The sequence below is a fragment of the Taudactylus pleione genome, unplaced genomic scaffold (assembly GCF_031769625.1).
Source record: "Taudactylus pleione unplaced genomic scaffold, aTauple2 ptg000054l, whole genome shotgun sequence".
Taxonomy (NCBI): Eukaryota; Metazoa; Chordata; class Amphibia; order Anura; family Myobatrachidae; genus Taudactylus; species Taudactylus pleione.
In genome coordinates, this window is record NW_028284456.1 from 11,193,171 (window position 1) to 11,209,230 (window position 16,060).

Here is a 16,060-nt window from a genome sequence, read left to right on the forward strand (position 1 = left end):
CTCAATTGTTCTTAACTATCCTCTCTGAAGAGACAAATGACTTCTGTAACGTCTCCTTGACATTACTGTGATGACCTCCACGCCATCATTGTCTGAGAAGATATTAGGATAATGGTCCTGTTTTATATGCCAGCCAAGACACATCTGGGACTGGATTATTAATTAGTAATCAATACTTGTCAGAGTATGCACTTCAATATATATTTTTATTTGTTTGCTTTTGATAGCCAGGTGGGTGCACTAGAAATGAAAATGCATATTTTAAGCATGACCTGAAGTAGAATCAAAAAGAAAAAAGTTCACATATGATGGGTGCAGTAATAAAGCAAAATCAAAGTAAAAGTGTTAAACCTAAATTACAATTGTACATGTAAATACAAATCAAAAACTATGTGAAAAAGCAGCCATTACACGTGAAATGAAAACAATACAAAACTTAAGTTTCAGGTTGTGGCTGATGACACACTGAGGGGAAAATGTATGAAATGGACCATAACAAACAGTCAGCTTCTACCTATCATTTTTATAGAATGTAGATGATAAATGCTAGCTTAAAGCTGAATGGTGCTATGGGCAGCTAAATGTGTCCACTTGTTAATGCAGTAGTTTTATTCACACATGATAGGGATGGCCATCGGTGAGGTGTCCATCGATGGTTAGCATCAATGGGCCAATTAGTGATAACCATCGATGGCACACAAACCATCTACAATAAACCATCGATGGTTTGCAACCCTCTATGGCCACCACTGCCGGGGGATGCTGGACCGCAGGCCAGTCAAAATGGGGGTGGGGTTTAGCAGCTGCTGGGGGCGGGGCTTAGCTCCTTCCTTTACAGAGAAAAATAAATATTGTCTCACAGTCATCCATCAATGGCATCGGCCAGAAACCATCGATGAGTGCTTCATTTTCAGGGCCTAAATTTATGGTTTTCTTATTGTTGATTGTCCTTTATTGTAAAACATTCACATAATTCTCTTTTTTTATCTAGGACTCTTCTGTAGTTTGTAGGAGGAAGTGTTCTCCTGCTGGAACTTGTAGCAATGGAAAAGAGCACTGCTGTGATGAGTGCGTCTCCTATGTCCCTGCTGAAGAAGTGAAAGTCTGCAAGTCAGGAAACAAGATATTTAGGGTAAGGCTTTAGTGATATTTTGTTATCAATAAACATCCAAAATAACTGATGATCCTATTGAAGTTATGATAATAGAATCAGAGACAAATAGTCAAAATGAGAGTATTTTTTGTGTTCTTGTGCAAAACGTTATACAATTACTTCAAAAATCCTTTCATTTATCGATAATATACATTACATATAAATATAGATGTTATCTTACTTCAAAAATCCTTTCGTTTATCGATAATATACATTACAGATTGAGTCTCCCATATCCAAATATTCCGAAATACGGAATATTCCGAATTACGGAATAATTTTGGCATGACTGAGATAATAAAACCTTTGATTTTTGATGGTTCAATGTACACAAACTTTGTCTAAGGCACAAATTATTAAAAATATGGTATAAAATTACCTTCAGGCTGTGTGTATAGGGTGTAAATGAAACATAAATTTATTTCATGTATGTACAAAACTTTGCTTGAGCCACAAAATTATTGAAAATATTGTATAAAATTAGCTGCAGGCTATGTGTATAAGGTGCATATAACACATATATGCATTCTGTGTGTATATTGGGGTCCCATTCCCAAGATATTGCATTATGATATGCAATTATTCCAAAATACGGAATATTCCGTTATCCAAAATACCCCTGGTCCCAAGCATTTTGGATATGGGAGACTCAACCTGTACTTATAAATATAGATCAGATTACTGTGTTTTTTTTATTTTTGGTAAGTTACTATTAAGTGTTCTTATAATGAGCTATAAATGCAGGCTATAAGAGTAAAACACAGATATGTATGATATGCTTTAGAATGGAAAAAATAAATGTAGAAAAAGTACTAATTGGTTGCGCCCTTACTACCCAAAATCATAAAACATACAACAAAAGTGAATTTAATAACGATGCTGTATCTCTGGAAAATACGTATAAAAAAACCAAGAGAGCACAAAGTGTAGTATTTTGTGCCTAAATATTAGGATACATAGAAAACGACATTCTTTAATAAAAGAAGGAAAACATTTTTGTTAATGCTTTAACTACTTAACAGACTAATATTTTTTCTAAAAATGTCCACAAAATTGTTGATTTGTTTTATTAGCAAATTATGTATAAAATAACTAATTACTTAGCAAATTATGTAAATAGTAGCTAAAAATTATCCTGAGTGAAGTTTATATAGCTAGTGTTTATGCAATTTACTTAAAAAAATAAAATTTTTGGGGACATTTTTGGGATAAAATAAATTTATATAGTTTAAAGAGAAACGTTACTGTGTGTGTGCATATATATATATATATATATATATATATATATATATACCCATACACAAGGGTGATTCAATAAGTAAGGTAACAAGACCTCTCATTGCATAGATTTGTTCAACTCGTACATATGCATATAATCAATAGTATGGCCTTGGTACAGATTATTTTTCCCCATAATCCCCATACTTGTCTAAGCATTTGTTCCAATGGTACACCAAGGCATCTATTCCGGCATAGAAGAAATCAGTGTCCAGCGCCTGAAGCCAGGACATGATGGCTTGCTGAACGTCACCGTTGGTTGTAAATCATCTTCCACCCAGGTGCTTCTTCAATGGTCCAAGAGATGGAAATCACTTGGTGCCAGGTCAGGGCTGTAGGGAGGATGGGTTAGTACCTCCCAATGGTAGCACTGTAGCAACTCGTGTGTGGTTGGCTGAGTGTGGCCTGGCGTTATAGTGCAACAATACGATGCCTGTTTGCAGCAACCCAGGCAGTTTTCAACAAATTGACCTTTGCAACCAGCTCATTGTGTCACAATAGCGGACAGCATTCACAGTTTCTCCCTTGGTAAGGAAATCAACAAGAAGCACGCTCTTGTGGTCCCAAACACAGTCGCCATGACTTTCTTTACTGATGGAGTTATTCTGCATTTCTTTGAAAGTGGGGACAATGTGTGTTTCCATGTCATGGATGCTTGCTTCATCTCTTCTGTCAAATGATGCACCCACATTTCATCGCCTGTAACAATACACTGCAGGAATTGCACTCCCTACTAATGGTACTGCGTCCAGTGCACGAGAGACAATCCCATCCTATTGGTTTTGTGAACTTCTGTGAGTTACTTCGGTACCCAGCCTGAACACTTTTTCCTATACCTCAGTTGCTCATGAATGATGTTGAGCACAGCACCCACTGAGAAGTTCAGTTCATCAGCAATATCACTAGCTAGAATGCATCTGTCCTCCTGAATAAGACCTTCAATGCAGCACAAATTGTCATCTGTGGTGGACGTGCTTGACCTGATTGCTGCTCATCTTGAACATCTGTCCTGCCATTACACTGCACAACAATGAAAATGTTTCCGATGTGAAAATAGTTACTTCTAATTGATTTCAGCATGCAAAGAATGAATATGACATTTAAAAGTCTCAGTTAGCTCTGAGTTCCGAGATATAGCCCATTTATGACGTTGTAGGGGTATTCCTAGTGAAGTGGGCAGAATGGAGAGAATCTTACCAGCAATCTGCGTTCCGCGCAGAGGGGTGGGGCCTAATTACCCAATTAAATGAATCTGTTATTTGTCCCCTCCCCTATTCAAATATATGTGATTCACGGGATTACCCACACAAGATAACTGTGGTGCACTGAGTGACAAGCATAATGAGCCATTCCACCAAGACATTTCATCAATGCAACAAAGATATCAGGGTAGGTGAATCATTACTGTTGGACAGTGACAAGAGATGTCCCAAAAGAGGAGTACAAGCGACAAGCAAAAAGAAAGCACCCCCATGAATAGGCCACTATATTAGATAGTACTTTCGTATGCTGTATGTTTGTTTCATATGCTGTATGTTTGTTTCGTTTTGTGTTCTTATTTGTGATTGATTGAATTAAAACAACTGTTATTTATTATCTTTCAAGAAAATATCAGATTATTTTAAAATAGCTTTTCACTATGACTATATTACTAATGTTCATACAGTATAATGCAAGTAGTGTAGCTCAAAAAATAGAGCTAGTAAAAACATTCTGAAATCATTTTGGTTTTTCTTGACCTCAAATTAGTAATGTATGACTATTTTTAGAAAGGAAACAAATTAAACATATTAATTTGTTGTACAGTGTTATCAAAGGCAGTGCACCAAACCAAGAACTGTTTCCGTGACACAATGTTGTCACCGTACACCTCGACAAGTAGGCAATGAATTTTGGCTGCTGATGTGCCCTTTAGACACAGAAATCTGATCACATTACGCAACTCAATTTTTGACCATGTTTTCGCCAGCCCTACCATCTTATAACTAATGCTGGGACAGTATGAGTAAAATGAGGAGCAGTCTAATGATCATGAGGGGAAACAGTGGTCTATATACTCACAAAAGGGAAAAATGGGGGAATGGGGGGAAGGATTCCGCAATGGATTTATTCAGAATGTTGAGAAACCAACAGTATTAGAGTGTATAGGGGGAAAGAACCACAAATCCCTTGTGTAACTGGGATGCTGGTGCTCCCTAGAGTCAAAAGAGGTTCAATAACATGCAAGTTGTGTTGCTAAGAGCAACAGTAGAAGACTCTGGTGCCGGACATGCTTTGTAAATGTTATATTGATTGTAGTTAAAACTTTATATTTTATTTATACATTTTAAAATAAAGAACAGGGTGATATGTATCTCCACTCTCATTTAAAGATATAAAATGTTATTAAATAATGTATTTTGGTATGTACTTATCATACCTTTCAACACAAAAAGTGTAGAAACACTTTTTTATTCAGGTGAAAATGTTACTACCACAGGACTGAACAATACTATGTTGGTCTTCTAATGAGTATTGCTCATATATCATGTCCCTGGGTAAAAGTCAGGCACCAAAAAACAATCCAAGTATACCTAATAAGATATACCTTCACATTTTTAGGCATATACACCATATCACAGTGAGTGTACATTGAATGGGACTCACTGATAATATTGCATCTCAATTGTATAAACAATTTGAATGAGAATATAACCTAATAATATACTGTATATCTCTCAAGTGAAATTTTAGAACTCTGTTTTAAACCATATAATATTGCTCTGTATGGAGGAGAGCATATCAGCACCCCATGAATTATATTCACCAATATCACATTTTAAGCACACAGAAAATATGAATGAGATCACAATCCGCAAGCATTAATCACTTCAATGCAGTGCTTAGTATTTATTTACATTTATACAATATTGTTCTGTATAGGAGGGAGCATATCAGCACGTTAATCATCCTCATAAATTAGCAGTTTGTGAGGATGTGTATTATAAAGGAGAGAGTTAGTAGAGTCTGCTATATCTCTGCACTTCTGCTTTCAAAAGTCTTGCTATGTAGCAGACAGATGATGAGAGAGTAGTGGGGATAGGCTCACAGAAAATATGCAGTAGAAGTGGGTAGCTGCTCTCATCTGCAAGGGAGTTAGATGACCCTTGTTGCCTATTGGCATTACAAGAGTCAAATGCACCCAGGCTGAGCAGTCACACCACTGAAAAAGGTTAGTATAGTATACCTTATTGTTGTGATGGTAAATACCCTGGCAGTATGCCTTATGGTGATACCACGCCTGACTGAGATGTTTTGATGTAGCGGGTGTGCTGCCAAATCTCCACTGTGTTGGTAATCCCTTCCGTGAATCGGCGTGGTCTTGGGACTCACGATTAGCTGACTGGAACCAGAAGCAGTGTTCTTCCTGCTCTGGCCTGATGGGAAATTAGAATGAAATAGAGAACATTAAACACGTGGGAGGTCTTGTTACTTTACATATATGTGTTTTTCTGGGAAGACCTCGTAGCCAATTGGATATGCTGCATAATGAGCTAACTAACATGGGTGTTTTTTTGTAACTGTATAAACTACTTCTTGCAGGAATATAAAGATCTGTCACCAACAGGGGGTGGGTGCAGGGGTGTATCTAGGGAACCAAGCGCCCCCGGCAATGTAATGGACTGGCGCTCCCCTCCCCCCCAATGCAGTGCCCCCAGTAGTAATCCTCCCTATGCTGCATTGCCCCCAGTAGTAGTCCCCCCTATACAGTGCCCCAGTAGTAGTCCCCCTATACAGTGCCCCCAAGAGTATTCCCCTCTATACAGTGCCCCCAGGAGTAGTCCCCCCTATACAGTGCCCCCAGTAGTGGCCCCCTCTATACAGTGCCCCCAGTAGTGGGCAATCCCCTGTAAAGTGCCCCCAGTAGCGGCCACCCCCTATACAGTGCCTCCCGTGCTGTGCCAGGCTTACACACACACAGAAGAAAAAAATACAACTTACCTGATCCCCGCTCCTGACGCGACCGCTGCTGTCCACTCTGAGTCCCGGCTCGTCTACCACTATGTGAGATACATCTTGACGTCTCTTCCATCATCTGCTGTGGGGGGAGCCGGAAGATGGAGCTCATGAGTGAGCTCCAGCCAGCTCCCTCTGTGGACGACGCAGCAGCCATTTAGAGTCTGTCTGACTCTCATTGGCTAGTTGCTATAACAAACACACAGCTGGCGGCTGTGTGTTTATAAACTGTGTAGGGCAGACCGCTCTCACTACGGTCTGCCCTGCACTTGTGGGGCCGGGGGAGTAGCGGGGGTAGTCCACCCCTTGGCTGCTGGTGGCACTGCCGGACGGCGCCCCCCCTTTGGTCTGCTCCCCTGGCGAGTGCCATCCTGGCCAATGGGTAGATACGCCCCTGGGTGGGTGATGATGAGGATTGCCCATTTCAGCTGAGGCTGTGCTGCCTAGGTGAGGGGGGAGCCTGGTGCAGACTGTGGGCAATCTTATTAGAATTGACATTCAGTCTAAGTGGCCGTAAAGAGCTGCCTATGGCTGCATTGTGCTCCTAGCATTCAGATTGATGCAAGATTTAATACCTGTAGCCGCAGCACAGGGGAGCAATCCTTTTAGGCTGAGCCCGGCAGCCAAGGCCGCCTAGAGCTGGCCTGGGTAAAAGGGACATGGCCTAACCGGGGGAGGCGTGGCCAGGCTCCCTTAAGAGAAAAAAAACCAGCGCCTCTGCACGCTGGGGAGGGGGGGCGCTGTGAGCCCCTCAGCCCAGTGCAAATCCTCCTGATCACAGGAAGCAGTCTCCCTTTGCAGCCCAGCACACAGCAGAGTGTGCTGGGCTGCTCTCAGCTGAAAGGGAGGAGGGGGGATGGCATTGGACCCGGGTCCCGCCGGGCCCCTCCAGCAGGCCCGGGTAATTAGTACCCACACAGTACCCTCTTGGTGCCCATGCCAGCAGCTGCTGGAATATTAACTTCCAGCAGTCGTATATAATAATAATAAACACAAAAGGCTGTAAGATCACCCACATGTACTAAAAGTAGGACAGTGTGTTGTGAAACCCAGGATGCCAACATGTTACAAATAATGGTGGTGATTCAGCTTAGGACTGAATTGCAAATCTGCACGCAAGCAGCTTTGCAATTCTGTCCTTGCTAATATGCAAATACAGCAGGAGGTGAATGACACTCCCTGCTGCATTTGCGATCCAAGCACTGGAACTGAGGTCGCAGGCTGGAATCACCATTGTGACCATCGGTTGTAATGATGGACGGCACCGGGCTTGCAAGGGCAGAAAACTGCATCCATGCACGCAGCCCCTGTGCCACTCAAAGAAAACGAGGCCGGCATGCTCCCGCACCTCCCCCTAAATGCCTCTGCGTGTCAAAAACCTGTACTTAAGAAATAAATATGTAGCATATCTGAACAGCATTGGTGGTGTCAGAGGCGTCACTAGGGTTGGTGTCACCCGGTGCTGTAACTCATGGTGTCACCCCCCAAAAAAGAAATCAGGAACAAGGTGCGCAGCTCTGCGCTCTCTCCCCCTACCAGTCCAGTACTCAGCGCTGCAGTTCTTCTCCCAGAATGCCAGGTGGCACGAGGCCGGCGTGATGACATCATACCCTACTTTCTGGGTAAAGAGGACCAACTGAACCAAAACGCTGCTGGTGCCAGTCCATCCTCACCGCCCCCGCAGCGGGGGTGGTAGTGGGGAGTGGACTGGTGAGCGGGGGCAGGGATGGATTGGGATGAAAAACCAGCCCGGGAAGTTTATGGAAGCAGCCCCAATGAGGGCAGGGTCTGTGAAGAGGGGTGGGAACACTCCTCCTTTAGGCTAATGCCACTACAATGCCCTTCCCAGGTGTACATCCATGTGTCAGAATGTACAAGGACTGAGACGCCTACTTTCAGTGTCTACAGATGCTGCAATCTTGCTTTGTGCGTCTTTAGATGTCACTATCGGTGGCACCATTGAAACTTTTACCAGCCCTATGTTACCTGCATCTCATCCATCTGAGTATGGCCTCCAGTGTGAGCAATTTCACTCTCTCTACACGACCACTTCAATAACATGACCCACGTCACTCGTATAACATGTGGATGCTAAGTTACATCTGCGTCTAATTAACCTTCCTCCTGTAACCACCTATGAAGGCCCAACACATTTCTAATACACTACACTACTTGGTGCGTGCGTCTGCATCTGTACTGCAACTCTGTACAAACACCATCGGGACGTATGCACGGTGCAACGCAGTCTCATGCTCAGAAGAAAAACGACACAAGAATGAAAAAACTTGGCCCTACAGAAATAAAAACAAACACATTAGCCCTACAGGAAAAAATAATACACATTGGCCCCTGACAGGAAAAAAACATTGGTCCCTATGAGAAAAAAAAACACACAACAGCCGCCACAGGGAAAAAGCACACATTAACCTATACATGAAAAAATTGATTCAGTGATTGCCCCCGCAGGAAAAAATAAAGCAAACATTGATTCCCACCCAGTCTCCTAGAAAGCCTGAGTGACTTAATTCTGGGAAGTCACCGATAGCTGCGGAGCTAATTTCAGGAGACGAGCCTCCAGCCGCTCCAGAAAGTCCAGACCAGTGGGTTGGAACTTAAGGGGAGATTCAGACCTGCTTGCTAGGCAGCATTCAAACGCACCCGGCCGATTGTTGCAAACTGCGCATGCATAAAACACGCAGTGCGCGTGCGCGAACCAGACACTGCAATTGGGAGACGATCGCTCAAGCACATAGCCAGCCTGCTAGTTTGAGTGACAGAATGGGCCGTTTGTGGGTGGTGACAGGGGACAGACAAGGGAAACGGGGGTGTGGATGTGCGTACGTAGGCGTGTCAGTGCGTTTTAACACCATTTAAAGGGTGTGCATAATTAAGATGCAGTGTCAGCATACACGTCATACGAGAGAAATAAAGACAGTGGTGCTCGCAGTGCTTGGGGTTGGCTAAGGTCTACCTCAAGCACTGCGTGCAGGTTCGATGTCTCCCGATGGTACCAATATTTTCATACACTTCCTAGAGATGAAATGCACAAGTGGGCAACTAACTTCACCCGGCGATTGCACGTTAAGACATAGGAGGCATCCTAATGTCTGTGCGATCACGACATTTGGATACTTTCTTTCCTTAAGGCTGCGTGCGAATGCAGCCTAGCGAGTAGGTCTAAATCATGCCCTTAGTCCCGCTCCCTCTCTCACTCACAAGAGCACCCAGCACCTTATCACTGTCCTCTGCTCTCTTCACCTCAGCATTTTTCTGCCCCATCCTCTGCCCCTTACCACCATCCTCTGCCCCTTACCATCATCCTCTGCCCCTTACCACCATCCTCAGCCCCTCATCACCTTCCTCAGCCCCTCATCACCATCTGCAGCGCCTCATCACCTTCCCCAGCCCCTGTCTTTCAGCCTCACCATTTCCCAGCCCTGTGTCTTCAGCTTTAAACCTACCTCCTTGACACTAATTGGCCACCGCTGGCATTTTCCCAGCGTATTGTGCATGCACATTAGACTCTGCGCACAGACTAGTGCCCAGAATCTACTGCTGTGGCGCTGCGCGCTCAATTGGCTCAGTGCTTCCGGCCACCGGAAAGAGAGGAGGGCCTAGGACAGATTCTGCACACGGGCCCCCTCCTCTCTTAAAACTCCCCTGAATAGTGTGTATATATATATATATATATATATACACTAGCGCATGCAGGGGGGGTTTCTGAGTACACAGAAACCCCCCCCTGACCAACTATTTTTTTTTTTTCAGAGACAGACTTGTCTCCATCTCTGCATAGTCAGCGGGCCACCCTCAGAGCTGCCCAGCTGCTGCCTGTTCAGCTGTCAGCGCTTCTGCGTCAGGTGCTTTCATACCTACTGTCACGGAAACGCTGACAGCTGAACCGACAGTGGCCGGGCAGCGCGCGGTGGTCACCAGGGACTGGACTGGAGGCCCGGACAAAGAGGGGGGCCCGCACGACCGGCACCGCCGCTCCCGACCCACGCGCCCGCTATGCTGCAGTGTAAAGCCTGCAAGATAGGTTTTTTTCATTTGGAGAGAGAGACGGTGAGACCCGGCGGCCGGCGCGCAAGACGTTATGCCGCGCCACTGACAGCAGAGGTCTTTGAGCCGCAGCTTTTGACTGAGGAGCTACTACAAGCAGCAGGTAAGTGTGGGGTTGGGGCTGGATGTCTGGGGCAGGTACTGGGAGGCTGGCTATTGGACTGGGGCAGGGGCTGGCAGGCTGCCTATCGGGCTGGGGCTGGCTGTCTGGAACAGAGGCTGGCAGTGTGGGGCAGGAGCTGGCTCGGTATCTGGGGCTGGGTGGCTGTCTGGCTGCGGCAGGGGCTGGCTGGGACTGGTTGTTTGGGCCTGATATATATGTGTGTATATATATATATATTTTATAAATGGAAACCCCCCCTTAAAAATCCTGCGTTTGCCCCTGATATATGTGTGTGTGTATATATATATATATATATATATATATATATATATATATATTATACACACACACATTATATATATGTATATATGTATATATATATATATATACACATATAATATATATATATATATATATAAAACTTTTCTGACACTGCAGATAGATATTAGATATAGATGTTATAATTATAAATGGGCATGCTATAGCAGATGTTCACTTACTGTCACCGCAATCAGGAATGGCATGCCAGCAAATGCTCCTGTTCGCTGCTGGTCCTGGATGGCTGCGGGTGCTGGTCCTGGATGGCTGCGGGGCTGGCTGCAAACAGGCTTGAGGCGGAGCTGTCAGTGATGAATGACGGCTCCGCAAAGGCTTATGGTAGGAGCTGCTGCAGCTGGGCATGCGCCGCAGCTCCCCCGTCAGCCATTTTCATTCAAACTCTAGTGCCTGTAACGCTGCCCGATCGGAGCTCTCCGATCGTGACAGCCAGGCTGGAGCAGATGAGTGTAGGGCAGCCCCTTGTATGAGAGGGATTTTATTACTAGCGGTGGGGGTGGGTGCGGGAGTATGGCGGCGGGGGTGGGTGCGGGAGTATGGCGGCGGGGGGTGCGGGCATCAGTGTGCAACTTTTGGTGTCACCCCCTTGGAGGGTGACACCCGTTGCGGCCCGCACCCCCCGCACCCCCTTAGTGACGCCACTGGGTGGTGTAGTGCAATATGTGAATAGTGTACCACTATTTTGGGTCAAGATACCTGAAGTGAAGTCAAAGGATTATAGCAATATACTTCCAAAGTTACAGCTCACTAACGAACACGATGACGATTGCTATATAGAAAGTTATTTCAAAACATACAGATTACATTGTACTTCTGCTCTAGAGGAGTGTTCAATTAAGCAGTCATCCCTTTTAAAGTACCCAGCTTGTCGCGCCAAAATGCACCGGATTTAGGGCCTGCTTCAGAGCCGGACGCTCTGAATGAGCGCTCGCTCTGAATCAGGGCTTTTTTTTTTTTCGTGCGGCCTCCTTGCCGCTTGCATAGCTGTGGGTGACAACCCACAGCTATTGCGAGCGGCCAGGTTGATGGTCGCGATGGTCAAGACGAGCTTGCATCGGGCTTGCGATGATACCCTTGTGGTAGGGTCTCGTGGCCGCAAGCCCCAGAGAGCTTCTGGCTCTAATAGAGCCGGAAGCTCTCCCACTGACATCACTGGTGATGTCAGTGGGGCCGCCCCCAAACGGCAGGCGTTCCTTCGGGAACACCTCCATTTGGCCAGCCACCCCCCCCTGCCCGCCTGCCAAACGGGGCGAGCAGGCAATCACCATCGACAGCTCGCCCCCTTTGGTATGAGACACGGAGCGATGGAGCACCCGTCGCTAGCCGGGTCTCGCGCATGCGCATGACAGAGCCGGCTCCATCATGCGCATGCCCAGTGTGCAAACATCGACCCGGTTGCGAGCGCTCAGCGCTTGCGACCGGGTCTGAATCAGGCCCTTAGTGTGGCTGAACCCATAAGTCCTGGTTAGGGTGTCCAAATGGTAGTTTGGGCGCCCAAACAGACAACTTTTTGCAGATTTCTGCTTGCCACCTCAGGAGCCTGTGAACAGACTTAATGAAGTTGCGCCCAATCGGCAAACAATTGATAAGCTGCCATCGGCAGCTATTGAATTCCCCCACTCAATGATTAATTGACATGTAAAGTTGCACTGACTGGAAATCTATAAGCCAATTTGAGAATTTATTGTGAACTAAAATCTAAATGTTAAAATGAAGCTTCCACATGAATTTACAGCCTATATAAGCAAACTTTCATGTTTAGGAGGTAATATATTGAGATTGCACCTACATAGAATTATAAGTTTTTTTGCAAAATGTCTAATCTTTAAAATTGTTTTCAAATAATATAATTACAGTACATGAGTAATTCTAATATTACATAGAGACGGGAAAGGGAAATAGAAGACTATAATTGCTCTCCTTTAACCATAGGACATGCTTCCTAAAAAACACATAGGAGGAAACATAAATTACACTACACAATTAGCAGTGAGAATACACTAAAGACTCTAATAGGATAAGCTAATTCTTCTGCTTTAAGCAAATATTGTCTATACAAAAAAAAGACCCTATTCATAAGTCATCATTTAGGTTACATAATGATACAAGCCCCTGGGAATGAAATTATTTTCCTCCTGTAGTTTGATACATGACTGGGATCACAAGCTGTTGAAAGCCTCAGCTGATGGCTGCACTTTTTGGCTCTTTTTGCAGGATGGAGAGATGTGGTCTTCTGTCAACTGCACCATCTGTTCTTGTGTGAAAAGCAAGACAGAATGTCGCAAGAAGCAATGCATTCCAGTCAACAGCTGCCCCCAAGTAAGTTTTTCACTGTCGTTTTGTAAGTATATGCAGTTAAATCGCTCAGCCAAGTGGCTTTATTGCGTTTTCTATGTATTAAATTAAGTTTATTACTAATAAATATTTATTGCACTGAATTTTAAGCCTGTCCTTGGGTACCCCCAATGGTGCGTTCTTTACAGATCTCCTCACAGCATGCAGGTGAAATGATAAGTAGCACATGTGAACAGAACCGTAACTAGACTTTTTGGTGCCCTTTGCCAGACAGAGCATTTTTAAGTAGGGACATAAGCACCTGAAAAAAGGGTCATGGCCTCATGGGGAAGGGCCATGGAGGAGATAGGGGAGGCTAGGATATGCTGGGGATAAAAGAAGAGGAAGCTACAAGTGAGAATGATAATAAACGGGAAATTTGACAAGCCCAAACAGCGCCTCCTGCCCTCGGTGCCCTGTGCCATGGCACAGGTTGCACTACTCTAGTTACGGCCCTGCATGTGAATATCATGAATAAGTCAATGCCTGCTAAAAATGGCTCCCTCCTGCCTCCTCCAGGATATGGTGAAGAGCTGTGCTTCTGTGTTCTCCTGGTGACTATCTTATCCTGTTGCACTGTGGTTGCGGTGTTGGGGCTCAACATAGAAACCTATAGCTTGAAGGTAGAGCTTAGTTATTATTGATATGGAGACTACTATCGGTGCAGCCCATGCATCTGCAACATACTTGCTGACAATTAAATGGAGCTTCCCGGGAGAAAGCTCCTTAACTAGATGCAGGTGGGCAATGATGGGGCAGGGCTGGACGATTATGTCATTAGGCCCCACTCCTTCATGACGAAATGTGGCAAATCGCGGACATTTATATAGAGCACAGAGCCAAATGACTCAAATATCAGATAATTGCGTCATTAAGCTCCACCCCTGACCGCATATTCACGGTAAGATTATCCCCATTCACTAGGAAGTGGGCAGGATGCAGGTGAAGTGCCTACTCTTCCGGGGGTGCGGGGGGTACCCAAAAAATCGGGATCCTCCTGCAGGTTCCGGGAAAGTAGGTAAGTATGAATTCTGCAATGGTGTCTGCCAATGCTAAATAGATACTGGGCCAGAACTGAAAGTGCAAATATGCATATGCCTGCCCCTGCATTTTCTCTGAAAAGCAGCAGCCTTGAGAGTGAACGGCCTTGTATCACCAGGCCCCACTTAGATTTTACTAGGGTGGCGACTGGTGACTTTGTGCTAAGCTTTTTTCTCCAACAAAATACTAATTCTCCTGTGGATGTATTGGAGAGTATGCATAACTCAATTAGTTAAAATGTATGTTAGATAATTTATTCAGACTGTGTCTGCTTAATTTTAACGTGCAAATCAGAGAATTACTGTTTTGTGGAATCTTTTGTAAATGTTTCCACTTCGGAATGTTTCCTACCAAATCCTAAAATGTGGATCCGGCACATTCCTGCAAAATAAAATAGAAAAAAAAAAAAACATAAATAGAGTGGTTGGGTAATTTAAGGCACTAAATCTATATTAAATCAATCCACCTTGATGAACCCCTGTTGCAGTGTTCATAGAAAGAATTTGCTGTTTTAAAAAGGTATAATTTTAATAAAGTGCTTTACACATGTGTCCGATTTATTCATCAGCAAAACGAGCTACACAGAACAAAACACATTCCATACTACTGCCTTTTTAATGTATACCTACCATTGCCAGACATACAACCATGACAGTTACACTTCCAATTAGGGTGTAACATTTATAAGTATACAATTTACTGGTTGGAGCCCTCCTATCAGCAATCATTCCTTCTTCTTGAATTCTGTCCAGGTATAAAATATACTTCAAGAGGTGTTGTGATATATAAATGTGCAACCTCCTCCTTGTCTCTGTATGTACAACTTAATCAGGCAAACCTTTTAGATTCGCTAGTGTTGTGTCAGCAGGAGGACTGGTCTTCATAACTGAAACTTCCAATTGGTCTCCTTGTTGAGAAATTGTAGAGAAAGCAAATAAGGACATGGTGGCACATAAGGGAATAATTCCAGGGGATACAGGGGGCTCGGCCATTACGGAATGCCTTCCTGAGAGGCTCCTGCTCTACCCCAAGGAGTCAAATGTAAAAGAAAGAGAGAAGTGCTAGGTCCAAGCCAAGGGATCAGACTAGTGAGAGACTACAAAATGAATAATATAATAATAGAAGGAATAGTAACCAGTGTATGGTGAAATAATAACAATTTAATACTAATAGTTAGCAAATGCTACATAAAATAATCCACTGGTCCCTGAAGTGGGAATCAAAAGATAAACAATAAATAAATATAGATCATAGGAATATGATCCTTAATGCATAAAGCCAAAGCATGAATATACCACTCTGCTCTATTAGAAATGTTGTCTAGCGGTCCAATGAGTGAAGGGTAGAGGTCACATGCAGTGACACTATGCAATAGTACCTGATTCAAGGTGCGAATATACAGTATATATGATAGTCACCATGTTTCCAAATGGGCGGTGGACGGGAACCCACTGGTTCATGTGTGGGGATGATAAGCAGTGGCCAGATACAACAGGTAAGTTATATCTGTAGGAATGGTAAAGTTCCTCAAATGTCCCAATGGATAATGTTGGTATTAGGGAGCAAAAAGACACTCATATAATAGTACACCTTTTGATGTAGTGGTGGGATGAACATAAGGTACTATGCGCCGGTAAAATGTACCTGCAGTGGAGCTGTGTAGAGGTTAGCTGGAAAGGACTCAAGCTGCAGCAGCCACATGGTAACAGCGGTCTCAGGTTTCATCCACTGGACTGAAGTGAGTTGCAGGCTCCATG

At 44.2% G+C, this 16,060-nt stretch overlaps 1 protein-coding gene across 1 annotated transcript in view; it reads left to right on the forward strand.

Moving 5' to 3' along the window:
• Positions 1-16,060, forward strand: part of BMPER (BMP binding endothelial regulator) — a 292,874-nt gene that overhangs the window by 180,339 nt on the left and 96,475 nt on the right. The window contains exons 9-10 of the mRNA XM_088464418.1: positions 992-1,132; positions 13,143-13,247. Coding sequence (XP_088320544.1) covers positions 992-1,132; positions 13,143-13,247 — 246 coding nt within the window. The remainder of the gene's footprint in view (positions 1-991; positions 1,133-13,142; positions 13,248-16,060) is intronic.